The sequence below is a fragment of the Indicator indicator genome, chromosome 36 (assembly GCF_027791375.1).
Source record: "Indicator indicator isolate 239-I01 chromosome 36, UM_Iind_1.1, whole genome shotgun sequence".
In the NCBI taxonomy this organism is placed as follows: domain Eukaryota; kingdom Metazoa; phylum Chordata; class Aves; order Piciformes; family Indicatoridae; genus Indicator; species Indicator indicator.
In genome coordinates, this window is record NC_072045.1 from 3,820,273 (window position 1) to 3,847,909 (window position 27,637).

General features: G+C 57.0%; 1 protein-coding gene across 1 annotated transcript in view; it reads right to left on the reverse strand.

Moving 5' to 3' along the window:
• The window catches only part of ADAMTS10 (ADAM metallopeptidase with thrombospondin type 1 motif 10), a 40,719-nt gene extending 13,640 nt beyond the window's left edge, over window positions 1–27,079 (reverse strand). The window contains exons 1-14 of the mRNA XM_054396102.1: window positions 26,992–27,079; window positions 21,716–22,080; window positions 17,706–17,865; window positions 16,584–16,801; window positions 14,290–14,373; window positions 13,367–13,512; window positions 10,316–10,359; window positions 8,998–9,103; window positions 8,704–8,850; window positions 7,604–7,745; window positions 4,006–4,113; window positions 2,919–3,064; window positions 1,918–1,981; window positions 885–987 (exon numbers count right to left, since the gene is read on the reverse strand). Of these exons, the coding sequence (XP_054252077.1) occupies window positions 885–987; window positions 1,918–1,981; window positions 2,919–3,064; window positions 4,006–4,113; window positions 7,604–7,745; window positions 8,704–8,850; window positions 8,998–9,103; window positions 10,316–10,359; window positions 13,367–13,512; window positions 14,290–14,373; window positions 16,584–16,801; window positions 17,706–17,865; window positions 21,716–22,080; window positions 26,992–27,079 (1,921 nt within the window). The remainder of the gene's footprint in view (window positions 1–884; window positions 988–1,917; window positions 1,982–2,918; window positions 3,065–4,005; window positions 4,114–7,603; window positions 7,746–8,703; window positions 8,851–8,997; window positions 9,104–10,315; window positions 10,360–13,366; window positions 13,513–14,289; window positions 14,374–16,583; window positions 16,802–17,705; window positions 17,866–21,715; window positions 22,081–26,991) is intronic.
• Between the last annotated feature and the right edge of the window lie 558 nt (window positions 27,080–27,637).

The following is a 27,637-nucleotide window of genomic DNA, read 5'->3' on the forward strand; positions in this document are numbered from 1 at the left end:
CTGGGGGGCAGAGTGGGCAAGGAGGAGGCTGCCAACAAGGATTCACAGAGCTTTGGGTTGGAAGGCACCTGGAAGATCATCCAGTTCCAACCCCACCAGCCCAGGTTGCTCATTTCAAGGGCTGATGTTCAACTGGCCAAGCATCCCCAGGACTCAAACCACTTGGCCAGGCCTGGAAGAGGGAGAGAGGTCCAAGTGAGGGCAAATCCAGCCCTGGGGGCTGTGTTCCCACTTGGGAAGCTTTTGTGACTTTCCTGCTTTGCAGCTTGCTTCCATTTTTATTGATCCATCCCCTGCAGCCTCAGCACATCTGCTGCAGCTGGGGGTTGTGTTTACTTACCCAGCTGGGGAGGATTTCCCCAGTCAAGTTCATTAACTCCATGAAGGAGAAGTGCTGCTCTTGCTCATTATTAAAAGATTTCTGCCACAGAGGCCTCCTCCTCCTGCCCCATCTTCTCACCAGACACTTCAGCAGGGGCTTGTGACAAGGGCTGGGAGTGACAGGAGAAGGAACAATGGCTTTGAGCTGGCAGAGGGGAGATTTGGACTGGAGAGGAGGAAGAAATTCTTGCCAGTGAGGGTGAGGAGACACTGGAACAGGTTGCCCAGGGAGGCTGTGGATGTCTCCTGCCTGGAGCTGTTCAAGGGCAGGGTGGATGAGACCTTGAGCAACCTGTGCTGGTGGGAGGTGTCCCTGCCCATGGCAGGAGGGTTGGAGCTGGATGACCTTGAAGGTCCCTTCCCAACCTACAGGACCTGGGCTAGGGGACATGGTGACTAAGAGCCTACCAGAACAATGGAGCACAAAGCCCTGCCCCCTGCAGAGAGCTGGGGAGATGGAAGCCCCTGCACAGCCCTGCAGGGGCCCCCAGGGCAGCACTCACCTCCCCTGTAGGTCTTCCAGCTGTAGTACTTCCCTCGGAAGGGGACGTTGTCGAACTCGGCACACTGCAGCTCACGGAAGTCCTGGGAGCCTGGGGGGCAGTCCTGTGGCCACACAGCCAGGGGTCAGGGGTGGGGGGAGCAGCCCACCTCGTCTGCTAGGAGACCAGGAGATGCCACAGCCCTCCCAGCCACCACTGACACCAGCCCTGTGAGGGGATGACACCAGATGGCATCTGGGCACTACAGCACAGCAGGAGAATCCTTCCTGCCAGGCTAGGCACTGCTGAAGGCTCCTGGCAGGAGCTGCCACAGCCCTCTCAGCCACCACTGACACCAGCCCTGTGAGGGGATGACACCAGCCCTGGCATCTGGGCACTACAGCACAGCAGGAGCATCCTTCCTGCCAGGCTAGGCACTGCTGAAGGCTCCTGGCAGGAGCTCTTGGGCTGTCTGCTGATGCCACCCTCGCTCTGGTGAGCAAAAGCCTGGGTGCTAAGCCCAGGAGAAGCAGTGGGCAACCATCTGTTCTTCACTAGCAGCCTGTGGATGCTGAGGTACCAATTCCCAGCTCCCCAGAGCTTCCCTGCAGCACAGCTCTTTCCTCTGCTCCTCTTCAGGTTTAACCTTCAGCCCTGGGAATTCCAGGAGCTGCTCCCAGCCTGCATTAGCAGCACGCAAGAGGCAATCTCTGTCCTGTCTGTGCTGGAACTCCCTGATCCCTCCCCTCCTTCACCTCCTTATAATTTTTTGGGCCCCTTCTCCATGCTGAAGGCCTGCAGGTAGACACCACCCAGCCACCCACTCCCCACCCAGCCACCCCCTGAGCCAGATCAGGCATGCAGCATCCTGCTCAGCCTGCCCCGGATGCGGGAACACTGCTGGCACAGCTCCCCCCACCCACAGCCAGCTCCACACAAACAGCCCTGGGGAGGAATTCCAGGAGGAGAAGGTCCATATGGCTCAGCTGCTTGCTGGGGGGACCCAGCCCTGCTAGGTCACCCCTGCTGCTGCCCCCTGCCCAGCTGTACTCACGTCGGTGTTGCAGGAGCGGTAACGCTTCCGCTCGCCCAGGCAGTACTTCCCTCCGATGGTTGGCCTGCAAGGGGGTGCCACAAGCAGCTTAGGGCACTGAGCTCTGCTGCCTGCCTGGCTGCCCTGAGGCTGCAGCAGCACCAGGGCTTGCCATAAAAGTACAGAGACAGAGAATGGTTTGAATGGGAAGGGACCTCTCAAGGTTGTCTCCAGTCCAACCCTCCCTGCGCTCAGCAGGGACATCCCCAACCAGAGCAGGTTGCTCACAGCCCCACACAGCCTGACCTGGAATGGTGCCAGGGATGGAGCAGCTCCCACCTCTCTGGGCAACCCAGGACAGGCTCTCAGCACTCTCAGTGCCACCAGATTTCTTCCTTCTCTCCAGTCTGAATCTCCCTCCTCGAGTTTCAAACCATCTCTCCCTGTCCTGTCCCAACAGGCCCTGCTAAAAATTCTGTCCCCAGCTCTCTGCTCACTCCTTTAAGCACTGAAAGGCCACCAGAAGATCTCTCTGGAGCCTTCTTCAGACTGAGCAACCCCAACTCTCTCAGCCTGGCCTCACACCAGAGAGCTTCCAGCCCTGCCAGCACTGCTGTGGCCTCCTCTGGCCCCTCTCCAACAGGTCCCTATCTGTGTTGAGGACCCCAGAGCTGGCACCAGCACTGCAAGGGGGGCTCAGCAGAGCAGAGCAGAGCAGAGCAGAGAGGCAGAATCCCCTTCCTCCACCTGCTGCAGCTCTGCAGCAGTGCAGCCCCCAGCAGCCCCCAGCCCCACACATGGAGCTGTACCCAACAACTGTCCCCAGCGGCTGCAGACCCAGCACCAAAGCAAGAGCACCGAGCTGCTGTGAAAGCAGGGCAGGGGATTTCCATGCAGGAGCCAAGATCCTGCTGGGAACTGAAGCTGGATCTGCCCAGACAGCTGCTGCCTTCCCCCTACTCCCCCCCACCAGCCATGCCCTGCAGCCTGGGCCAGGCAGGACCCCGCTGGGGGCCACCCACCGTGGGCTGTCGCAGTGGCGAACGGACGAGGAGACTCCTCCACCACACGTCCTGCTGCACTCTCCCCAGGAGGACCACATTCCCCAGGCACCATCCACACCCTCTGGGCGGGTGCCAAAGGGCACACACTCCCTCTTGTAGCACCACTGTGGAAAGACAGAGCTTGAACCACCCTGGGCACCCTCCCGGCCTCCCTCGGGGGGCTGCGGCTGCTGCTTTGCTGGGCAGCAGGGGCCAGGGATCCCTGGGGGGCCATGGACACCTTCAGCACCATCTGCTGCCTGCCAGGACTCAGGGGGTGAGCTGCTGGGAGCTGAGGCTGTGCTGAAGGAGTTAAAAATGCCCCAGATCTGCAAAGGCTCCAGGTCAAAACAATCAAGTTTTGGTTGAAACAGCAATGTCCTTGTGCCCTTTGCTCTGCCAAGGATCCTTCAGGAATCTGCCTGTCCCTGTCCTACTGAGTGACAGATGCTGATGGAAACTTACCTCTGAAATAGTTCCCTTGGAGCTGGCAAGTGTCCTGCACCCCTGGAGTCAGTGGTGATGCAAGGAGCAGGACAGTGCCAGACCTGCTGCCGTTCTCCGGGCATGGTGCCGGACCCCATGCCCCGGGGGCTGAGATAATCCCAGGAAGGAAGAAACTGCTGTGTGCTCCTTCCAGGGGCTGATAACCCACCCTGAAGCTGCTGGCACAGCCTCTCCCAGCTCTTCCCCAGCCAGGCTCTCCATGGACAGCACAGCCAGCAGGGAAAAAGGCAGCCTGGCCTCCCAGGACACCCAGCTGGTGACCTCCTGTGCCGTGTGTGATGCCCTGCAGAGCAGATGCTCTCCAGGCACAGCCTCTCTGCTGTCATAGATTCACCCTGGTTAGAAGGGACCTCCAAAGGCCACCCAGTCCAACCCCCCCTACAGTCAGCAGAAGCATCCTCAAGGAGATCAGGTCCCCCTTGTGCTTTGGATGCCAGCTGCTGGGATGCTCTTAAATCACTTCCATGCTCACCAGCACGATCAATATTGCTGGGAATGAGTGGGAGAGGGATTCAGACCCTCCCTGCCCACTGGCTGGGGTGCCCCCAGGCTCCCTTACCCCCTTGTCAATGGTGTTGGTCTGGCAGATGGTGCCCTCAGCAGCAGGGATGCTGTTGGTTATGCAGCGATTGCTCTTACTCAGACACCACAGCTCACTGCAGACTTCCTGGAAAGAGATTTTTTGGGGGGAGGGAGAGAGAGGGGAGAGGGAAAGAGGAAGAAAGAGACAAAGAAACAAAGTTTTGATTAGGATTGGCTTGGGCAAGGGGCTGTGAGGCTCTGGGGCAGCTTGAGGAGCACCAGCTGGGCTGGGACATGGGGGGACAGGAGGGGTTCAGCATGGGGTAGGAGAAAAGTAGGATCAAATCTGGCAAGGTGTAGCCAGCTGCAGTCCCCAACCTCCCTGGGCAACCTGGGCCAGGCTCCCACCACCCTCAGTGTGCAGAATTTCTTCCTTTTCTCTAGTGTATATCTCCCTCTTTCAGTTTCAAGCCATCCCCTCTTGCCCTGTCCCAACAGGTCCTGCTCAAAGTCTGTCCCCAGCTTTCTCCTCTGCCACTTTAAGCACTGGAAGGCCACCAGAAGGTCTCCCTGGAGCCTTCTCTTCTGCAGGCTGAAGAATACCAGCCTGGCCTCACAGCAGAGGGCTTCCTGCCTCTGATCATTGTTGTGGCCTCTTCTGGCCCCACAGCAACCAAAGCTGCAGGATGGCCTTGAGGGAGCTGCTGTGCTCTGTGTGGTGCTGGGACAGTGACCTCCTGCCTGCCCCTGTGTCAGTGTGACCCACAGGACAGCTGCCAGCCAGGCAGCAGCCTGCTCCCCACCCTGCAGGCTTGCCCCAGCCTTCCAGCCAGGCACTGCTGCAGCCTGCCAAGGGCTGGGCTCCCCCCAGTAACAGACAGCCCTGCAGCACAGCTGATCCCTGGGGATCCTCCTCACTGGTACCCAGAGGGGTGAAAGGATGAGCCCAGGACTGCTCAGCACTTCTCTGCTCCCCTCCTGGTCCTGGGGATGTGGTAGCAGAGTGCCACAGGGCAAGGACAACCCCACAGGGTCTGGGCCAAGGAGAGCAGCTCTGAGACATGAAGGTTTTGGGTGCCAAGTCCTCTGCCAAAGCTCAGCTGCAGAGCAGAAAGTCTCTTCAGTCTTCAGAAGGCATCTACCCCCTCACTGCTCTTGCAGAGCCAGCATGACTGGAGCTCCTCTGAGGTCTCTTCCCTCTGTGTCACCAAGGGAGAGGACCTCTAAGCTTCACCCAAGCTTGCTCTGTCCTCCTTATCCCTATTAATTATCTGCTCAGTACCAGCAGGTTGCCCAGGTGGGAGATGCCACATCCCTGGAACCATTCCAGGTCAGGCTCTCTGGGGCTCTGAGCAACCTGGCTCTAGTTGCAGATGTCCATGCTGGCTGCAGGGAGGAGGTCTAGGTGAGCTTTAAAGGTCCCTTCCAAGCCAGACCAGTCTGGGACTCCATGGAGGAAGGGATGCTGCTGTATATATGTCATCACCCTGGACACAGGATGGGTGGCCCTAGACCTCTATCCAGATTCATCTCCACACACTTGAGCCTTTCCACCCTCTGGGCTCCTCCCAAGCAGCATGCAAGGCTGGCTGGGTTGGAAGGGTCATCACAAGGACATCTTCTGCTGTTGTGATCCTTGGATATGTACAGCAAGTGTCTGTCCCAGTTAAAAATGAGCTGGGAAAGGGGCAGGGCAAGGTGGGAAGCTCACATTCCACTGCCTCTGGCTCAGCTGAGGAGAGGCACAGGCTGCAGGTGGTAGCAGCTGGCATCAGGCACCACAACACCCCAGGGGAGTCTGGCTGAGGGACTACAGCTTGGCTTTCAGCTGCAACCTTGGGAGACCAGCAGCAGCCAAGGTGTCAGGCAGAGGCAAGAGATCTCTTCTTACAGAATCAGAGAGTTGTTTGGGTTGGAAAAGCCCTCTGAGATCATCCAGCCCCACCAGCAACCCAGCACCACCATGGCCACTGAATCATCTCCCAGACCCTGGCCCCAAGTGCCATGGCCATAGGTGTCCTGAACACCTCCAGGGCTGGGGACTCCACCACCTCCCTGAGCAGCTTCTTCTTGACCACTCTTGCAGCAAAGAAACTTTGCCTAATCTCCAACCTCACCCTTCTCTGGCACAACTTCAGGCTTAAGCTGATCCAAAGTCAGCTGAGGTCAACCACAGTGGACTGCAACCAACCTCTTCTGACCTCTCACTGGGGAGCAACACGAAAGAGCTCCGGGGGGGAAACATGCTGGAGCCCTTCACCTGCAGCAGGACAGCAAAGCTGTGTGGGCAGCCCCCAGGAGCCCTTTCACAGAATCACAGAACCAACCAGGTTGGAAGAGACCTCCAAGATCATCAAGTCCAACTGATCACCCAACCCTAACTAATCAACAGGACCATGGCACTAAGTGCCTCATCCAGGCTTTGCTTAAACACCTCCAAGGATGCTGACCCCATCCCCTCCCTGGGCAGCCCATTCCAAGGGCAATCTCTCAGTCTGGGAAGAACTTCTTTCTAAGGTCAAGCCTAAACTTCCCCCTGCACAGCTTGAGGCTGTGTCCTCTTCTGTCCCTGTTTGCCTGGGAGAAGAGCCCAACCCCCAGCTGGCTGCAACCTCCCTTCAGGTAGCTGCAGAGAGCAACGAGGTCTGCCCTGAGCCTCCTCTTCTCCAGGCTGAACACCCCCAGCTCCCTCAGCTGCTCCTCACACAGGGCTGTGCTCCAGACCCCTCCCCAGCCTTGTGGGAGTCCAGTCTGAATCTCCCCACTTCCAGCTTTATTCCATTCCCCCCAGTTCTGTCACTGCCTGATAGCCTAAAACGTCCCTCCCCAGCTTTCTTGGAGCCCCCTTCAGGTACTGGAAAGCCACAAGAAGGTCTCCTCCAGACTGAACAGCCCCAACTCTCTCAGTTTGTCCTCATAGGAGAGGTGCTCCAGCCCTCTGCTCATCCTGGTGGCCCTCCTCTGGACACCTTCCAGCATGTCCAGATCCCTCTTGTAACAGAGGCTCCAGAACTGGGCACAGTACTCCAGGTGGGGTCTCAGCAGAGCTGAGCAGAGGGGGAGAATCCCCTCCCTTGACCTGCTGGCCACACTTCTGATGCAGCCCAGGCTCTGCTTGGCTCTCTGGGCTGCAAGTGCACACTGACAGCTTCTTGTCCACCAGCAACCCCAAGTCCCTCTCCTCAGCCTTGGTGTTGTATATTTTCCCACTTGCCCTCATCCCTCACCTCTGTGAGCCCTCCCTGTTATATATACATATGTATCTTTTTCCCCCCTTTTTTTTGTAAAAAAAAAAAAAGAAAATTCACTTCTCCTACTTCCAAACCGATTTCAGACTATTTCTTTCACGAATTCACTTCCCCTCTCCCTCTCCCTTACCCTTTTTTTTTTTTTCCTTTTCCTCTTTCTCTCTCCACCTGGCCAAGAGAAAGGGAGAGGGGCAGGGGAGGAATCTCAATCTGTTAATCATTCGAGCTCCTGAACTCCAGCGAGAACCCAAACCACCGCGCTGAGTGCAGGGGCAGGATGACTCCCCTGCTCCTGCTGGCCACTCTGTTCCTGCCACTGGTGCCCTTTGCCTTCCCTCCCCATGCTCCAGCCCCTGGGAAGCATAGTAAAGCAGGAAGGCTCTCTACCCCGTATTTACACTGGCGGGATTTGACTCCGTACTGGAAGCGGCACTGCTCGTCGGCGTCGTACGCCTGCCCCGGGGCCACCGTCGGGTACAGGAAGTCCTGCTTGGGAGGAGCGTTGTTCAGGCACAGTCCCAGCCCTGAGCTGCACACGAGAGAGAGAGAGAGAGGAGAAAGCAGAGCTCATGAAGGCTCGGCCTGGAGGAGAGGGTCCTAGGGGTAGAGGTGGGAGGAAGGGTTGGAGGAGAGTGTCCTGCTAGGAGAGGATCCTGCAGGTGGAGGAAGGCTCAGAGGAGAGTGTCCTGCTAGGAGAGGATCCTGCAGGTGGAGGAAGGGTTGGAGGAGAGTGTCCTGCTAGGAGAGGATCCTGCAGGTGGAGGAAGGCTCAGAGGAGAGTGTCCTGCAGGTGGAGGAAGGCTCAGAGGAGAGTGTCCTGCAAGTGGAGGTGGAGGAAGGCTCAGAGGAGAGTGTCCTGCAGGTGGAAGTGGAAGAAGGCTCATAGGAGAGTGTCCTGCAGGTGGAAGTGGAAGAAGGCTCAGAGGAGAGTGTCCTGCAGGTGGAGGTGGAGGAAGGCTTACAGGAGAGTGTCCTACTCTCAGAGCAGGACCATAGAATCCAGCACAGGTCACACAGGAACACATCCAGATGGGGCTGGAAAGGCTCCAGAGAAGGAGACTCCACAACCTCTCTGGGCAGCCTGTTCCAGTGCTCTCTTACCCTCCCAGTGCAGAAGTTCCTCCTCATGTTGAGGTGGAACCTCCTATGCTGCAGTTTCTATCCACTGCCCCTTGTCCTGTCCCAGGGTGCAGGTGACCAGAGCTTGTCCCCTCCCTCCTGACCCCCAACCCTCAGATACTGATAAAAATTTCTTAAATCCCCTCTCAGTCTTCTCTTCTCCAGACTAAGGAGCCCCAGGAAGCATCTCCAGGAAGGAAGGAGGGAAAGCAGCTGACTCTTGGGCCAGGATGAGATGCTGGGAGGCAAGGCAGGAGGTGCTGGGGCTGTGCGCTTCGGGGGCTGGACTTTGGCTTTACCCCTTCCATGCGAATGCCCACGAGAGGCTGGCAGGTAGAAGGGAGGGCGAGGTGGGATGGATTCCTTACTCCAGGAAGCTGGTGATGTAGTCCCTGCTGCAGGTGGACCAGACAAAGGGGTTGGTTTTCATGGTGATGTGAGCAGCCATCAGCTTGGCTGTCTCCTGGCCGCGGGAGCCGCAGCTGTTGCCGACCCCATCGTGGTTCATGCCAAACCTGAGAGCATCACCAAGGCAAGAGAGAGGAGAGATCAGCTCTGCTGGCTTGGGCAACTCTGGGTCATCTCAGGGAAGGGTTTTTCAGCTGCTGGTGGCAGGGACAAAGCAAGAGGAACCCCTCCCTGTGACCCCTCCTGGGACTCACGTGTGGCCGATCTCGTGGGCGATGGTGAAGGCTGTGGCCAGGCCAATGTCCTCGTTGATGCTGCAGCTCCTCTCTCGCTCACACATCCCACCCACGGGGGCCAGGCCTAAGGAAGCCAGGCAGAGATTGTCACAAAGGCCACAGAGGTGTCACAGGAGGTCAGCACAGAGAAGCTGCAGGAGGCACAGGTGGTGTTTGGGCGCTACCTGATCTCCTTCTTGCTCACTGACACTGAGCAGAGCCTGCTGGCTCCTTCCCAGCAGCAGCAGTGAGCTTTGGGATGTTCTCATGGCAGTTAGCAGAGACTCACAGAACTATTTTGGGTGGAAGAGACCTTCAAGATCATCCAGTCCAGCCCTTTAACCCAGCACCACCAGGGCACCACTAAACCATGGCCCTCAGCACCACATCTACACAGCTCTGAAACCCCTCCAGGGATGGGGACTCCACCACTGCCCTGGGAAGAAATTGTTCCTCATGTCCAACCTAAACCTCCCCTGGGGCAACTTGAGGCCATTTCCTCTCCTCCTCGTTGACTGCAGTGATTCCAAGCAGCAATCCCTCCCTGCCTGCTCCATCTAGGACAGGGTAAGACAAATCAGGAGCTGCAGGCAGAAAGAGCTGCAGGCTCTGGCTGTGTCTGGAGGTTTCAACACAGAAGTCCCTTTATAGCCATCACCAAAAAGTCTTCTTCCTCCCTGCTAACCCAGGAACACTCCACTAGGCTACAAACCAGCCCTAGCTGGGAGCAGTCCTCAATCACCAGCCTGGCCCTGAACCAGGGGTAGAGCAGAGAAGTGTTCCAGAACCCATCTGGCCTTGGGTTGCTGCTTGGAGTGTTCACAGAAGGAAGGAGGCTCCAGGCCAGAGGATGGAAGCTGGGAACCACAGGGCTGCTCCTGGCAGCCTTGGGCCCTGTGCTTCCCCTTCAGCCTAGGAAAAGGGAGGATGGCACAGCCTGGCCTCACCATGTACCCAAAGGTGTGTCTGCAAGGTCCTACCACCTACCTAGGGGGTGCCTGCAAGGTCCCACCTGTCCAGGAGGTGCCTGCAAGGTCCCCACCACCTACCCAGAAGGTGCCTACAAGGTCCCACCTCCCCAGGAGGTGCCTACAAGGTCCCACCTGTCCAGGACCTGTCTGCAAGGTCTCCATCACCTCCCCAGGAGGTGCCTGCAAGGTCCCACCTGTCCAGTACCTCTCTGCAAGGTCTCCATCACCTCCCCAGGAGGTGCCTGCAAGGTCCCACCTGTCCAGGACCTGTCTGCAAGGTCCCCACCACCTCCCCAGGAGGTGCCTGCAGGGTCCTCACCACCTACCCAGAGTGCCACAGGGTTTGTTCTTGTAGATGCAGATGTCGTATCTGCAAAGAAGAGAAGGCAGCAGTGAGAATCATTGAATGGGTTGGGTTGGAAGGGACCTTAAAGATCATTGCCAAGGCTGGTGGCTCCCCAGGAGCACAGCTCCATGTCACTGGTGTGGTCACAGCCCAGCCAGCCCACCCTTTTTGGGGTGGAAAGTACCACCTGTAAGAGGTGAGAGCCCTCTGGGCTGTTTTGCAGAGCAGAAGGCTGAGGCTCCTCCTGGAATCACAGAATCCTGGGATGGGTTTGGTTGAAGAAGGCTTTGGAGATCATCAGGTCCAAGCACTAACCAGGACACCACTGAACCCTCAGCACCACATCTACACAACTCCAGGGGTGAGGACTCCTCCACTGCCCTGGGCAGCCTGCCCCAAGGCTTGATCACCCTTTTGAGAAAGAAATTGTTCCTCAGGTCCAACCCAAGCCTGCCCTGCTGCAAGCTGAGGCCAACTCCTCTCATCTTGTCCTGTTGGAGTAGCTGCAAAGAGCCAGAAGGTCTCCCCTCAGCCTCCCCTTCTCCAGGCTGAACACCCCCAGCTCCCTCAGCTGCTCCTCCCCACCCCTGTTCCCCAGACCCTTTCCCAGCTTTGTTGCTCTTCTCTGGACCTGCTCCAGCTCCTCAATGTCCTTCTTGGAGTGAGGTCCCCAAGGTCCCCAAACTGAACCCAGGATTTGAGATGTGGCCTCAGCAGTGTCAAGTGCAGGGGGACAGTCCCTGCCCTGCTCCTGTGGCCACACCATTGCTGATCCAAGACAGAGTGCTGGTGGCCTTCTTGGCCACCTGGGCACACTGCTGACTCACCCTTCAGCTGCTGGCAACCAACACCCCAATAATCTGCACTGCCCAGGGCACCAAGGATGCCAACCATGGTGTGGGTTTGGGGGACACCCAGGGGACAAGAGCAGGGAATAATCTGAGGATGCCAACCATGGTGTGGGTTTGGGGGACACCCAGGGGACAAGAGCAGGGAATAATCTGAGGATGCCAACCATGGTGTGGGTTTGGGGGACACCCAGGGGACAAGAGCAGGGAATAATCTGAGGATGCCAACCATGGTGTGGGTTTGGGAGACACCCAGGAAACAACAGCAGGGAATAATCTGAGGATGCCAACCATGGTGTGAATTTGAGGACACCCCACACTGCTCACCCTGGTGCCACCAAGGGCACAAGAGTGGGGAAGGAGCAAGCTGAGGGCACACTATGGGTTAAGCACAGCACATTGCTGCTGATGGCTCCTGTCCTTTTGGCCCCTGGAAGTGTCCAAAGCTCTCACCCCTGGCAGGGAATCCAGCAAGTGCAAACCATTTGGTGCTTTGTTTTTCAGCAGATTCTGCTGAAGCCTTTGGAGGCTCTGGGTCTGACACCTCCCTGCAAGAGGGGAAAAAAAAAAAAAACCCAGAAAAAAAGAAAAAAGCCCAAAGCTCAGCAAGATGTTATCTGGAGACAGGGAATTTGTTAGAGACAGGATGTGCTGGTGCTGTCCAAGCCTGGGGAGCTGCTCTGGGTTAGCTCAAACATCTGGTGGGAGGCTGAAGGACTCAGAGCAGGCATCCACATCCCACATGTGTGGTGGGAGGGAAGGGCAAGCAGAGGCTGCAGCCCTGGGAAAGGGAAAAGCAGAGGCTGCAGCCCTGGGAAGGGGAAAAGCAGAGGCTGCAGCCCTGGGAAAGGGAAAAGCAGAGGCTGCAGCCCTGGGAAAGGGAAAAGCAGAGGCTGCAGCCCTGGGAAAGGGAAAAGCAGAGGCTGCAGCCCTGGGAAAGGGAAAAGCAGAGGCTGCAGCCCTGGGAAAGGGAAAAGCAGAGGCTGCAGCCCTGGAAAGGGGAAAAGCAGAGACTGAGGAGCATTTTGCTTGCTCCTCCCCTGGTGCTTATGGAGTCTCATCTTGCAAGCTTCCCAGGAGGGATGATCCAGGCTCTGGCCACCAGTGGGAACTGGAGCAGGTCAGCAGTTCCTGGGGCCAATGAAAGCAGCTCCCACCTGGGGCTGTCCCCTCTCCAGTGCTTTCATTTTAGGACTTTCTTGCACTCCTCAAGAGGGCAAAAAGGGGCACAAATAAATCTTGTCCTCTCTTCTTGCTGTCCTCAGCACATCTTCTTTCCTTCCAACCTCCAATCCATCCTTACAGACCTCCCTCCCATGTCCTCTGCTGCTCCACCAGGCTCAAGCATCCATCTCCCCTGGTGGGAGTTATTTGTTCTGTATGTGAAGGTTCAGATCCCTTCACCCAGCTCTGAAGGTCTAATTCAGCATCCAGGTGCAGCTGCTGACTCCTCTCAGTGGTGCCCAGAGACAGGACAAGAGGCAATAGGCACAAAGTGGAAGCCAGGAGGTTCCATCTGAACAGGAGGAGAAACTTCTTTGGTGTGAGGCTGCTGGAGGCCTGCAGCAGGCTGCCCAGAGAGATTGTGGAGCCTCCTCTGCAGAGCTTCCAACCCCCCCTGGGCATTGTGCTCCTGGGCAAGCTGCTGTGGGTACTCTGCTGGCTGGATGATCTCCAGAGGTCCCTTCCAACCCCTACCATGCTGGGATTCTGTGATTCAGCCCCAGATGTAAGCACCCACAAGGAAGTGAGCCAAACCCTGCAGTGGCTGGAGGCTCTCTGTCACTGTCACCATGCTCAGGTCTCACTCATCTCCTCCTCTCCACCCCTCACAGCAGGGAGGGATGGGACTTTCCATTTCAGTAGGATGCTCCACAACTCCAGCCTGGCTTCCTGGCCATCCCCAGCTCCACCTCATCCCCTGGCACCACAGACTTCTGGTGCACAAATAGCTGTGGCTGCAAACTCAGCTCCTTGAGAGCCCAGCAAAGAGGGAGGGAAGGCACTGGAGGAGAACATCTGCCCTGAACCACCTGCCTGGCTGCAGGGGAGTGCCCAGGGGCCAGCCTGAGGGACATCCACTGCCAGGCAGCTGGTGGGAGAGTGCTTGGGCAGGATGAAGCCCTCAGGCAGATGGAGGGCAGCTGCACAGAGGACATCCCCCCCGAGGGGCCAGCCCTCACCTGGTGATCAGCACGGCGGTGTCGTGGTTGGCGATCCCGTTCTCGGGAATGGCATTCCCGTTGCCATTCCTGTTCACAATGGATTTCTGCCACTTGCAGAAGCTGTCCAGGGATTTCCCAGCGTGGTGGTTGATCTCCAGTGTGGGCTGGAATGGAAGGAGTAGGACATTGTGTGTCCCCAGGAAAGCTGTGAGCCGAGGGCACTGCCTGTTCCCCTGCCAGCACCACACCAGGTGCCCTCACCCTGCATGGAGGCCAGGAGAAAGCAAGACCCTGGGAGGAGTAAAGCTGCTTAGAATCAGAGAATTGTCAGGGTTGGAAGAGACCTCAAGGCTCAGCCAGTTCCAACCCCCCTGCCATGGGCAGGGACACCTCACACCACAGCAGGTTGCTCACAGCCACCTCCAGCCTGGCTGCAAAAGCCTCCAGGGATGAGGCTTCCACCACCTCCCTGGGCAACCTGTGCCAGGCTCTCACCACCCTCATGGGCAAGAATTTCTTCCTAACATCCAATCTGAATGTACCCACTTCTAGTTTTGTTCCATTCTTCCCAGTCCTATCACTCCCTGACACCCTCAAAAGTCCCTCCCCAGCTTTCCTTCAGATCCTGGAAGGCCACAAGAAGGTCTCCTGGGATCCTTCTCTTCTCCAGACTGCACAACCCCAACTCTCAGTCTGTCCTCACAGGAGAGGTGCTCCAGCCCTCTGCCCATCCTCATGGCCCTTCTCTGGACATGCTCCAGCACCTCCAGATCCTTCCTAATAAGCCTCTCTCAAGCCACCTCATCACACCCCTTCAGAGCCCTAGAGGTCTCCTCAGCCCAGCACCTGGAGCCAGTCCCCAGCTACCATGGGAAGGATGTGATGCACCCAAGGGGAACAGACAGATCCTGATGGCAGCAGCTCAGCCAAGGTCACCTTACCTGGTCCTCAGTGAGGAGAATCAGCCTGGTCACCAGGATGTTGACAATATTGCCCAGACTGGAGTCCTGGAAAAGTTTGGCAACCTGACCTCCAAGAAACAAGAAAAGAGGAGTCTTAAAAATGAGCTCCCTGGCTGGGCAGTGGTGTGGTCAGGGAGTGAACTACCAGGTACTGGGCACCCAGGGGAGGGAAACTGGGCTGCAGGGTCTGGGCACAATCCTGTCCTAAAGCAGAGCTGAGTGTGGGGGTCCATGGCAGCACCTGGACTGCAGAGCCTCTCAAACCATGTTCAGACCTCACTGTCTCCTTCTGGGGAGATTGAAGCAGTGAAGCCAACATCTCCCCAGCTCAGGAGGGACAGGGAACTACTGGAGAGAGTCCAGTGGAGGCTACAGAGCTGCTGAGGGGCCTGGAGCAGCTCTGTGAGGAGCAAAGGCTGAGAGCCCTGGGGCTGAGAGCCTGGAGAAGAGCAGCCCCAGAGGGGATCTGCTCAAGGTATGCAAATATCTAAAGGGTGGAGGCTATGAGGATGGTGCTGGGCTCCTCTCAGTGGTGCCCAGTGATAGGATATGGGGCAGTGGATACAAACTGGAAGCCAGGAGGTTCCATCTGAACAGGAGGAGAAACTTCTTTGGTGTGAAGGTGCTGGAGCCCTGGAGCAGGCTGCCCAGAGAGGTTGTGGAGTCTCCTTCTCTGCAGAGCTTCCAGAACCTGCTTGGGCATGTTCCTGAGCAACCTGATCCAGGCACTCCTGTGTCAGCAGGGGGTTGGACTGGATGATCTCCAGAGGTCCCTTCCAGCCCCTTCCATTCTGAGATTGTGTAATCTCACCACACCTGCTCCTTGCCTGAAGCTGAGGTGGGGAAGGGGAAGCCTCCTGGTCCTGGAGGAAGCTTTGCTGGCTGCCCATCGGCAGGGGAGGGCACACAGAGCATCCCTCAGAGCTCTGCCCCCACCCCGCGGCTGTTTCAGAGCAGCTGAGAGCCAAGAAGGAGATTGTTTGAAATCTGGCATCTGCTTTAGAAATGCAAACAGAGCAGCCCCTGAAAAGAGATCCTGCAGGGGCCAGGACAAAGAACCATCACAGAGGGGCTTTCAGCTGCTGATGGATAACTTCCAAACCTATCTCACCTCACAGGAGGACTCAGCATGGCCAATTCAGGCTGTTCATGCCTCCTGCCACCAGCAATGACCTAACTCATCAGATCATCGGAGGAAGCTGTTCTGTAGTGGCCCAGGGGCGGGCAGTGGGTATGGGAGCAGGAGGGTATCACTGCCTACCCCTCACACCTCCCAGCCCCCCAGGCGTGAGAGCTCCGGGGCCCTCTGCTTTCCCACGTGCTCCCCAGCCCCCTGCCCTATTTGCAATGCTAATTGGAGATGGGAGATGCTGCTCAAAGAAAGGGCTTTGTTCTGCAGGTCTGGCCTGGGGCATGGTCAGGCAGCCCAGGCTTTACCTCTCCTGCAGAGCCTCCCCTACACAACTCCTCCCTGCAGCCTCTGGAGTGTCCCTGCTCACCACAAGCAGCAGCAGGCTGGGATTTTTGACCCAAATGTCTTGCTCTGAGGATGGGGAGAAACCACTGCCATAGAACCACAGAATTATGGAATCCTTCAGGCTGCAAAAGACCTTCAAGATCATGGAGTCCAAGCATTAACTCAGCACTGCTGCTAAACCATGGGCCTCAGCACCACATCTACACAACTCCAGGCATGGGCACTCCACCACTGCTCTGGGAAGCCTGGACCAGGCTTTGAGACCCTTTTGGGGAAGAAATTATTCTTCATCTCCAACCTAAACCTCCCCTGGGGCAACTTGAGGCCATTTCCTCTTGTGCTATAAACTGATACTAGGGAAAAGAGACCAAACCCCACGTGGCTCCAGCCTCCTCTCAGGGAGCTGCAGAGAGCAATGAGGTCTCCCCTCAGCCTCCTCTTCTCCAGGCTGAACACCCCCAGTTCCCTCACCTGCTCCTCCCCAGCCTTGCTCTCCAGACCTTTCACCAGCGTGGTTGCCCTTCTCTGGACCCATTCCCATCACCTCAATGTCGTTTTAGGAGTGAGGGTCCCAAAACTGAACCCAGCACTCCAGGTGAGAATCCTGGGTGGTATCCCAGAGCAGACCTCACTCCCCCACCGCATTCCCACTCCCTTTTTGTCCTCTTGCAGGTCATGCCCATGGCCCCTCCACCAAGCCCAGGCACTGGGGGTGGTGCTGGGCAAGGTGGCATCCCTGCCTGCTGCCTTGGGTGTCCCCTGCCCCCCTGGCTCATGCTGTGGTTATAACACTTACAATATTCATGATGGCCAGGATGTACTGCTCGATGTCCCTGCGCCCGTGGTACCCAACCATCATCTTGTCAGCCACCACCAGCGTCTCCACGTAGCGCTCCGTGCTCACAGACCTCTTGAGGGGCAGCTGCCCCCTCTGGCTGTGGTTGCCTGATGGTTTCAGGGGAGAAGGCTTCAGAGACCTCAGCCACCAGTGTCTCCCCTTCCACGGCTTCTCGTCTGAGGAGGGAAAGAGATTCGCGGAATGGGTTGGCTCAGAAGGGACCCCCAGGATCATCCAGATCCGACCCCCTTGCCGTGCCAACCTCCCACCAGCCCAGGCTGCTCAGCCAAGCTGGCCTTGGACACCTCCAGGGAGGCATCCATAGCCTCCCTGGACAGCCTGCTCCAGTGTCTCCCCACCCTGACTGGCAAGAATTTCTTCCTCATCTCCAGTCTCAGTCCCCTCTTTTCCAGCTCAAAGCCATTGCCTCTTGTCCTGTCACTCCAGGCGCTTGTCAGAAGTCCCTCCCCAGCTCTTACAGCCCACCCTCACTGCAGGATCTCCACTCCTATGTTCTGCACCATTCACAGCAGAGGTGGATCACAGAATCACACAATGGTAAGGGCTGGAAGGGACCTCGAAAGCTCATCCAGTCCAACCCCCCTGCCAGAGCAGGATCACCCAGAGCAGATCAGACAAGAAGGCATCCAGGCAGGTGTAGAGGTGGGATGGGACTCTCTATTTCAGTAGAATGCTCCACAACTCCAGCCTGGGTTCCTGAACATCCCCAGCTTCACCTCACCCCCTGCACCACTGACTTCTGGTGCACAAATAGCTGTGGCTGCAAACTCAGCTCCTTGAGAGCCCAGCAAAGAGGGAGGGAAGACACTGGAGGAGAACATCTGCCCTGAACCACCTGCCTGGCTGCAGGGGAGTTGCCCAGTGGCCAGCCTGAGGGAGTGTTTTAGCAGTAGGGGTGCACTGGGTGACCTCCAAATTTCCCTTCTGCTCCCCTCCGTGCTGGGCTTCTGCGACTCAGATTTGTCCCTTCGCTAGGCAGAGCAGTGTGGCCCACCAGAGCGTGGGGCACTGGGATCTCCCAGCCTGCCCTGAGGATGAGTTGGGTGGCTGTGGAGGTACCTAGCACGCCACAGGCTGCATCCATGTGTGGGTATTGCAGAGATGACCTCTTGTAGACGACGTGGGGGCTGCCCTTGCCCTCGCTGCTTGCACTCATGTTGGCTCCCGGGCTCAGTGGCTCGATAAAGTATTCCTCCTCATCCGCCACGATCACCCCGTGCTGCAGGAGGGAAAGGGTTGGAAAGGCAGTGAAAGAGGTGGAGAAGAACTAGGGGGACCTGCTGGTGGCTTCTCCTAGCCAGCTTCCTGGTGATGAACCAACAAATAGCTGAGGCCTGACAAACACTTTGGAGAATGTGAAGGAATCCTCCCTGCGTGCACTGAAGGAACCTGGAGAGCAGAGCAGAGCAAAGCAAACTGAGCCAGGTGGCTGTGGGTTTCCTGGGCCAGCTGTGCTCACTGCAGTCCTCTGGGAGTCACAATCTTTCCTCACAAAGCTATGAAGGAGTTGCTTCCTACCCACTGAGAACTGCCTGTGGGATCCTAAATGCCATCCCTACAGCTAGCAGCACCACTCAGCAGTGAGCTCTACCTCCTCTGCTTCTCAGCCTCACCAAAGCACCTTTGAAAGCAGCTCAGGACCACCACCACCAGCTGGGAAGCTCAGGCTCAGAGCTGCAGAGGAGTGGATGTGCATCACGTTATGGACAAGCTCGTGCCAGTTAACCCTTGTCCTGTCGCTGGGCACCACTGGCAGCTCTCCACTGGTGCTGCCCTTTGGATGCCACCAGCTCCTCTCTATGCAAGGGTGACAGAAGCCCTGATCTGGCAGGACAGGGAGTGGAGGAAACAGATCTCTGTAGAACATCTTGAGCTCCTTGCATGGAAGGTGCTGGTGGGGGACAGCCCCTCTGGGGCAGCTCCTGCCTCCACGGCAGCTCTCTGCCCCTCTCCTTCCCTGCCCCAACAGCTGAATCAGGGCAGTGTGTGCACAGCAGAGTCCCCATCTCAGGAGTGCTGGGGGATTTCCTCCTGCACCAGGCTCTGTTGCTCTTGGCTCAGCTCCAGCCTTCCAAGCACAAGTGAGGTACTGTGAGGTGAGCCTGGCGAGGGCTGCGGCGCGGAGCCCAGCGGCAGCCTACGGAGCCAGCTGGCTGCCGGCGTTGCTGGGATGGGGAGAAGGAGGTCACCACCAGCTTGGGGTAGAGCAAATCCTGCCTCCCCCTCCCCCCAAAAAACCCTGTGTGTGGAAAAGGGTGGTCCTTGCTTCAGGTCCTGCTTCCTAGCAGGAGGCTCCTCTGCTTGTCTGACGTCCTTCAGCTATCAGAGGAGCCTGGAAGCTGCCCCAGCGCTGACCCCCAGAGACCAAGCTCCGAGGTCCAGGCGCTGGACGTTGGCAGAAGGCTGTTGAAAGGGGGTGGTGAGAAGTCCTTTGAGAGATCCCTGTGGTTTGTGGGGGAGCTCAGCTGGATATCCTGCCTGTGATTCACCCAGGTCATCTGCAGAGCAGGGATGCTTCATGCTATTAGCTTACGACCGCACCTAAGAGCAGTACAGCCACAGGCTGCAGCTCAGCTCCTCCTCCTCCTCCTCCTCCTCCTCCTCCTCCTCCTCCTCCTCTTGCAGGCACACCAGGGCCAGCTGCCTTGCTCCAGGTCCATGCTGGCTTCAGGAGGGCTTCTCAGGTGAAAGCAGCATTCCAGCACAGGCAGAGGGGGTTGAAATCCTGCCCTTTGAGCTGTCCTCTGGTGAGCTCTGACACTGGAGCTGAGGCAGTGGCATTTCCACCCTGAAGTTGATTTTCTCTTTGCTATGACTTTTTTTTCTGCTGGTAGGACACAGGTCCTGGGGATCTTCTGCAGGCAGAGGCTTTGCTCTGCTAGGGATTTCAGCTCCTGGCCAGGCTGAGGCAAAGCTGCCCCTGGGCTGCTCCCTGCAGGCTCCAGCTTGGTTCTGCTGGCAGCTCACAGCTCTGTGTGTCCTGCCTGGACCATTTCACCCTCTGCCTCCAACTGCTAAAGCCAGGATGACCTTCCCAGGATCACAGAATCATTTGGGCTGGAAAAGACCTTTAAGATCATCAAGTCCAACAGTTAACCCAGCACTGCCAGGTCACCACTAAACCATGGTCCTCAGCACCACATCTACACAGCCTCCAGGGATGGGGACTCCACCGCTGCCCTGGGCAGCCTGGGGTCTGGAGAACAGGGCTGGTGAGGGGCAGCTGAGGGAACTGGGGATGTTCACTAACCCAGAAGACCTCAACCTCCAGCTCACCCTTCAGTGCTTTTGTGACCACCAGGAAATCTTCTTGGGCTCCAGCAGAGCTCCCATATCCAAACAAAGAGCTGACTGGGGACTGGAGAGCTTATGGAGCTCTGAGCTTTGGCTGTGAGGTGGAAACGTTAGACTCTGTGATATAATGAGTCAGATTCTCATTTCTCTTAATAACCCTCAGCACTGTTCTGGCACTGCAATTGAGCAATAAATCAAACACGAATTTATTCCCATTTGGAAGCTCTTCCACCCTGCCAGAATGCTGCAGAGAGGTGGAGCTGTAGCAGAAATATGAACCTGGCCTATGAGGCTCCATGCTACCCTTCCAAGGGAGACAGCACCCTTGGGATTTGCCAACAGGGTAGGTTTGCTGCATGCCTCCATCTGGCAGGGCAGGAAATGTCTGTAGTGAGGCAGAAATGGCAGAAAAATCACACAAAAATCAGGATGGAAGCCCTGAGTCTATGCCCAGTGCTGGAAGAGCTCCTGAATCATACCTGGAGTGGCTTTGAAAGGCATTTGTCTGCCCTCTTAAAGATCACAGAATGGCTTGGGTTGGAAGGGACCTCAGGGATCATCCAGCTCCAACCCCCTGCCATGGGCAGGGACACCTCCCACCAGCACAGGTTGCTCAAGGCCTCATCCAGCCTGGCCTTGAACACCTCCAGGGAGGGAACATCCACAACCTCCCTGGGCAACCTATTCCAGAGTCTCCCCACCCTCACTGTAAGCTCTCCAGTGGTGCAGGGCCCATGTGCCCTCCAAGCACCCCCAGCCCAGAGCTCAGCTTCCTTACCACTGACATCTCCCACTGAGCTTTCTTGCTGATTTGTAAACCCATGATGCCTCCCTCAGCTGAGGTTTGATGTCACCATGCAATATTCTGACCCTAACCATGGAGGTTCAGCTGAGGTTTCAGGTCATCCTGCAGTATTGTGACCCAAACCAGGAGGTTCAATGTCACCATGCAATACTGGGACCCCAACCCCAAGGTTCAGCTGAGGTTCAATGTCACCCTGCAGTATTGGGACCCTAACCATGAGGTTCAATGTCACCATGCAATATTCTGACACCAACCCCAAGCCTTTCCCACCACTGTGGACCCATTGGGGACCCAAACTGAGTCCCAAACCCAAGGTCAAAGAGGCTGCAACCAGCTCTGCTCTGTGGGCAGCTCCAGTTTGGTCCTGCCCTTGGCTGGTGTGGTAGTTTCAGGCTGTGCCTTGAAAATTGTCCACAGATCTTGAACAGAAAGTGGCAGAATGTAAATAAATCACCACTGGCTGTAAAAAGGAAAATAATGATAAGGTCTAAACAATCCCATTGGAGAGACTACTGACAAAGGTGCTTTAGACTTAACTTTCTTTCTCTCTTTATGGTTTCCTCACTCTAACTTCTGGCTTCTGCTTGGCTTTGCTGCCCTTCGCTGTGTTCTTTGTTGTGGCTGAGTACCAAAACAACTCTCTGCTCTTTCTCTTGTCCCTTGTGTACAGGGATGGAGGGTAGGGGGAAGTGGGCAGGGAGGGGGGAAGCTGTTGGCAGCTCCCCTGGTTTTGCCATGGGGATGGAGAAGGTTCTTGTGCTGTTTATAAATTGTCAATGCCTGCAAATGTTGCCAATGTTGTGCATTTTGTCCCTGTCCCTTGCATTTCATTTTTAGATTGTAGTTTTGCTTGGAAACTCAGCTTCCGTTTGCTTCCAGCTGGGCTGGGCTGGCAATTTCACGTTGAAGGGGTGGGAGGGAAGGAGGGGGGGAGGATTTTCAACCCACCACAGCTGGGCAGAGCACTCACCAGCCCATTGCAGTTGCTGATGGCCACCTTAGAGCTGAGGTACTGGTCCTGCAGGTGGCCAGCGTAGTGGCAGTCCTCGTGGAAGTCGTGCTGCCAGTCCACACCATCTCGCTTCCAGTACTCCACAGTGAAGTGCTCAGCCAGCAGGTTGGAGTGCAGGGTGAGGTTGAGGAGGAAGTGGGTGTGGTGGGCAGAGACTTTGTAGAAGACCTGCTGCTCAGGGGGCTCGTAGGGCAGGGAGCCCAGGCTGCGCCGGGGCCGCTGCTTCAGCTGCCGCCGCATGTCGAAGGTCAGGAAGTCTCCGTTCTGGTCCACTTGGATGGGGAAGGCAATCTCATAGTGATCCAGGCTGGAGAGGAACTCCTCTGGGGGAGGGAAAGCCAACACGGGAGGAATGACACAGAGTTGTTGACTTCTCTTGGTTGAAAAAGACCTCTGAGGGCATCCAGTGCAAGCAGCAACCCAACCCCAGCATGGCCATCAAGCCATGGCCCCAAGAGGCATGGCCATACCTGTCCTGAGCACCTCCAGGCATGGGGACTCCACCACCCTCCCTGGGCAGCCTCTTCCAATCCCTGACCACTCTTGCAGCAAACAATTTTTTCCTCATCTCCAACCTACCCCTCCCCTGCACAATTTCAGGCCACTTCCTCTGCCCATCTCTGCCACAGGGGAGCAGCTCCCCTTAGGGGTTGGGGCTGTTCAGCCTGGAGAAGGCTCCAGGGAGACCTAAGAGCAGCCTTCCAGTGCCTGAAGGGGGCTACAGGAGAGCTGGGGAGGGACTTTTGACAGGGGCTGGGAGTGACAGGAAGAGGGACAATGGCTTTGAGCTGGCAGAGGGGAGATGGAGACTGGAGAGGAGGAAGAAATTCTTGCCAATGAGGGTGGGGAGACCCTGGAACAGGTTGCCCAGGGAGGCTGTGGCTGCCCCCATTCTGTGATTAGGTCCTGAGCATCCTGCAGAGAGGCACAAAACCACTCTTGCAGTTCCAGTCTTGTGATCGAAGCAAGAAAGGAGGTCAGCAGAGCTCCCCAGCTGAGCTGCCAAGGCAGCAAGAACAGAAGTCAGAGAGCTCAGTTCCCCAGGCAGGTCTCTCTCTGAGTGACACCAGCCTGCTTTCCCAGCTCCTCAGGCTTGGTGCTCTTTAGCATATCAGCCTGGCTTAGCACCTTCTCCTGGGGCACTTGAGCTTCTGAGCCTGCCTTGTAGCACTCAGGAGCTGTGCTCTGACAGGGGCACTGTCAGACCTGTCTGCCTGCACTCACCCAGCCACCCAACACTTCTGCCTGTCAAAGAAATTGGCACTCTGCAAACCTTTCCAAGCAAAATGGCTCAGGGACTGCCAGACTCCATGTGGCTGCAGCTCTGCCTGCTTCTAACAGCCCTCAGCTCAGCACCAAAGCCTCCAGCAGAGGATGTCAAAGCTCCCATGGCCTGGGCAGGAGAGCTGCCCCATCACTGGGTGTCCTTCTGAACCCCTCGTGGCTGCAGGTTTGCTCAGAGAATCATTTTGGTGGGAAACTACCTTGCAGAGCATCCAGCCCAAACATTCCCTAACTCTGCCAAGGCTGAGGCTAAGCCATGGCCCTCAGCACCACCTGTCCAGGGCTTTGAAACACCTCCAGGGCTGGGGAGCCAACCACCTCTCTGGGCAGCCTGTGCCAGGCTTTGAGAACCCTTCCAGTGAAGAAGTTTCTTTGAATGTCCAACCTCAACCTTCCCTGGGGAAAACCTGAGTCCATTTCCTCTTGTCTAATCATTTGTTACTTGGGAGAAGAGACCAAAACTCCACCTGGCCTCAGCCTCCCTTCAGGGAGCTGCAGGCAGCAATGAGGTCTCCCCTCAGCCTCCAGACTGCAGCCCCCCAGCTCCCTCAGCTGCTCCTCCCCAGACTTGTTCTCCAGACCCTTCTCCAGCTTTGTTGCCCTTCTCTGGACCTTCTCCAGCCCCTCAATGTCCTTCTTGGAATGGGGACCCCAAAACTGAACCCAGTACTCCAGATGTGCTCTCAGCACTGCTGAGTCCAGGAGGACAATCCCTGCCCTGGTCCTGCTGCCCACACTGATCCAAGCCAGGATGCTGGTGACCTTCTTGGTCACATGCTGGCTCCTTTTCAGCTGCTGTCACCCAGCACTCATGGAGTGGGGCAGGATTTGCTCTTTTCTCCCTCTGGAAGACCTTTCCTGTGCTCTCTGCATCCCATTCATGGCTGTTTCCTAAGCAGCCGGGAGAGGCTGAGCTGCTCCAGGGTGGCTCCACAGCACCCATCCTCAAATCCTCCCCAGCCAGCAGCACTTTGGGCTCACCCTCCCCACATGGCAGCACTGGAAAGTTTCCTTTTTCCTCTGGTGTGTTTTCCAGTATGGGAGCCTGACTGAGTGGTTTGCTTGGCCACCAGTAATGGGACAGAGCCTCCCACCAGCTGGGTTTAGGGGTTAGCTACCATCCTTCCAAACCAAAAGCACTTCTGGCACCTCTCCCTTGCCTCCACCAGCCAGAAATAATTATTAGTTCTTTACCTTCCTGTGCTTCAGCTTCTCCTGCATCACCCCATGCAGCCAGGCAAACAAGAGCCACTATTTGCACTTAACCATGACCTCAGGCTTGGAAAAATTTGCTCTCAGAAGTGCCTTGGTTTTGATTTTTCCTTCTCTGCAGCCCACGTGGGCTTGCAAAACACTGAACTGGAAGGAGGTTTGGGTAAGAAGCAGCTAGAAAGGACCTGGGACCTTGGGCTGCAATCCCTGGGACCCTGACCTGCAAGGTATCTCCAGGTGGATTTAAAAAAAAAGTGTCCAGAGCCTGGGGCAGAGGTTGTGTGTGAGAAGCTGCTTCTGCTGTGGTGCTGGTCACCTCTCAGGGATGTCACTCTAGAAGCTGAGGCACAGGAAGAAAGATCTAAGAGCAGTGTCCTGCATCACTTGGATGTGGTAGGAAGTGATGCTTTGAATGTGCAAAGCCAGGCAGGGCAAAAATAATCACAGAATGGTTTGGGTTGGAAGGGACCTCAGAGATCATCCAGTTCCAACCCCCTGCCACGGGCAGGGACACCTCCCTCCAGCCCGGGTTGCTCAAGGTCTCATCCAGCCTGGCCTTCAACACCCCCAGGGAGGAGGTATCCACAACCCCTCTGCGCAGCCTGTTCCAGAGTCTCACCACCCTCAGACTGAAGAACTCTGCTCCAGTCTAACCCTGCTCTGCCACAGCTTCAAACCATCCCCTCTTGTCCTGTCTCTAGACACCCTCAGGAAAAGTCTCTCTGCAGCATCCTGTAGGATCCCTTCAGGTACTGGCAGGCAGCTTGAGGTCACCCTGGAGTCTTCTCCAGGCTGAGCAATCCCAAATCCCTCAGCCTGTCCTCATAGCAGAATGAAGAATGAGCAATGCTGGGGGACTGGCACCCAGGGAAGAAGCGGAGTCCTCATCCAGTGTCACAAGGACTCCTTCTGCTCCTCTGAAGATGTCAAAGATCAGATTAGGCTTGAAGAGATTTGGATCCTTTGCTCCCTAAAGCTGTGTGCTCCCTGCCAGATCCTCCCTCATTCCCTCCTTTGCTCACCACTGCCTTCTCCTATTCTAGACCATACCAGGAGCTCCCAGCAGCAAGAGCAGCACTGTTTGGCCCTTCCTTCATTCCTTCCAGAGGCCACCAAGTGCCCTTTGACCTCCCAGCCACCTCAGGCTGTATTAATAGCTCTTGGTCTGCATCGTGCAGTGCTGCACCCAAGGTATCAGTGGGGTCTGTGCCTGTGATAAGCAGCCTTGGTGTTTGCAGAGAGCTGTCAGACTGCTTGGGAAGAGAGGCTATAAAAAGCCTTTCTCCAGGAAAACCTCCTCATGGCTCTCTGGGACACTGGGGACCTCTGAAGGATCACAGACCTGCCAGGAGAAGGCAGAGGAGAAAGCTGGGAAGCAGGAGAGGAGGGATGTGGGGAGAGGCATTTTGCTGCTCCATTTACTAGAGGTAGCCCTTGCAGAAGGTTGTGTAGGAGCTAACCCTGCTCAGCACCCAGCCCTGCTCCTCCAGCACCCAGCCCTGCTCCTCCAGCACCCACCCCTGCTCCTCCAGCACCCACCCCTGCTCCTCCAGCACCTACCCCTGCTTCTCCAGCACCCACCCCTGCTCCTCCAGCACCCACCCCTGCTCCTCCAGCACCTACCCCTGCTCCTCCAGCACCCAACCCTGCTCCTCCAGCACCCAACCCTGCTCCTCCAGCACCCAACCCTGCTCCTCCAGAAGAGTGTCCATCCCTGCAGGCACAGAGGAGTGGCTGCACACACACAGCCCTCCACAGAGCAAAGCCTCTCTTCAGCTGAGGATGAGCAGCTCCACACCAGGGAAAGGGAAACTTCCTCTACTGCTGCCACATCTCCTTCACCTTCCCTGCCTGACTGTGGCTCTTTTCTTGCACAGCCCCTGCTGCTCTGATGTAGAAAGTCAAGGAAGGGAACATCTGAGAGCTAAACACATCCCAGAATCCCAGCATGATGGAGGTCGGACCTCTGGAGCTCACCCAGTCCAACCCCCTGCTAAAGCAGGGCAACCACAGCAGCTTGCCCAGGAGCACAATGGCTGGGGGAGGCGCAGGGGGTGTGTGTTTGAAACTCTGCAGAGGAGACTCCACAACCTCTCTGGGCAGCCTGCTCCAGGGCTCTCAGCCTTTCCTCCTCACAGAGCTGCTCCAGGCCCCTCAGCATCTTTCTGGTCTCTGCTGGACTCCCTCCAGTAGTTCCCTGTCTCTGTCTTGAACTGGGAGGCCCAGGGCTGGACCCAAGACTCCAGATGTTGCCTCATTGGGACAGAGTAGATAAGGAGAACCTCCCTCAACTTGCTGCTCCCACTCTTCTTCATGCACCCCAGGAGGTCCTTGGCCTTCTTGGCACGTTGCAAGTTGTTGCTATCCCCCTGGACTTCCAGGTCCTCCTCTGCAGAGCTGCTGCTTTCCAGCAGCTCAACCCTCACCTCTGCTGCTGCAGGGCTTTATTCCTCTTCAGGTGCAGGACCCTATGCCTGCCTGCCCTTGTTGAGCTCCATGAGGCTCCTCTCCACCCAGTTCTCCATCCTGCCTCAGCTCCACCTCTTTCCCTTGGAGGTGAACAGAAACCACCTGCAAAGTCAGGGCTGAGGAGGAGCTCTGCAGCACTGCAATGAGCAGACTTTGAGGTGTCTCCACCTGCTTCTCAGCACAACATCCCACTCACACCTCCCTTGGGGCCAGCATTGGGGTTTCTGGGTGGATCCAGCTCCCCCTGCCCCCCAAACCTTGATCCCTACCTTGTGACTGGAACATGTAGCCGGGAGAGCCGCACAGAGCCGCAGTGAAGGTGACAGTCCAGGTGAGAAGCCTCCAAGCTATTGCCATGGTTGGTGCTGCTTGTCTCAGTGCAGGGAGTCTTGTGCCAGCTGGAAGGGCACTGTCCCAACATGTCTCTCCCTTGGCCACTGCTTATGTAGGGACAGGAGTCCTCGGGCCCTCCGCAGGCATCCTCAGCTGCTCCGTGGTGTCCCCAAAGCACCGAGGCAGGCTGCTGGTGTGGGTGCTGGCTGCTGGGTGCTGTGCCCAGGCCCAGGCCGGTGGTGTAGGTGCTGGGTGCTGTGCCCAGGCTGCTGATGTGAGTGCTGGGAGCTGTGCCCGGGCCAGCACAGCCTGGGCTCAGCCTGGGCTAGTTGGAAGCGGAAGCTCTCGGTGGCATGGCCCCTGCAAAGGAGAGGGTGGGGATAAGTGAATGGAGAGATGGGAAAGAGGAGAGGGTGGGAATGAGTGAATGGAGAGATGGGAAGGAGGAAAGGGTGGGGATGAGTGAATGGAGAGATGGGAAAGAGGAAAGGGTGGGGATGAGTGAATGGAGAGATGGGAAACAAAGGATGGAGGAGAAGAGGAAGAAAGTGGTGGGCAGGGTGGAGGAGGAAAGCCTGGGCC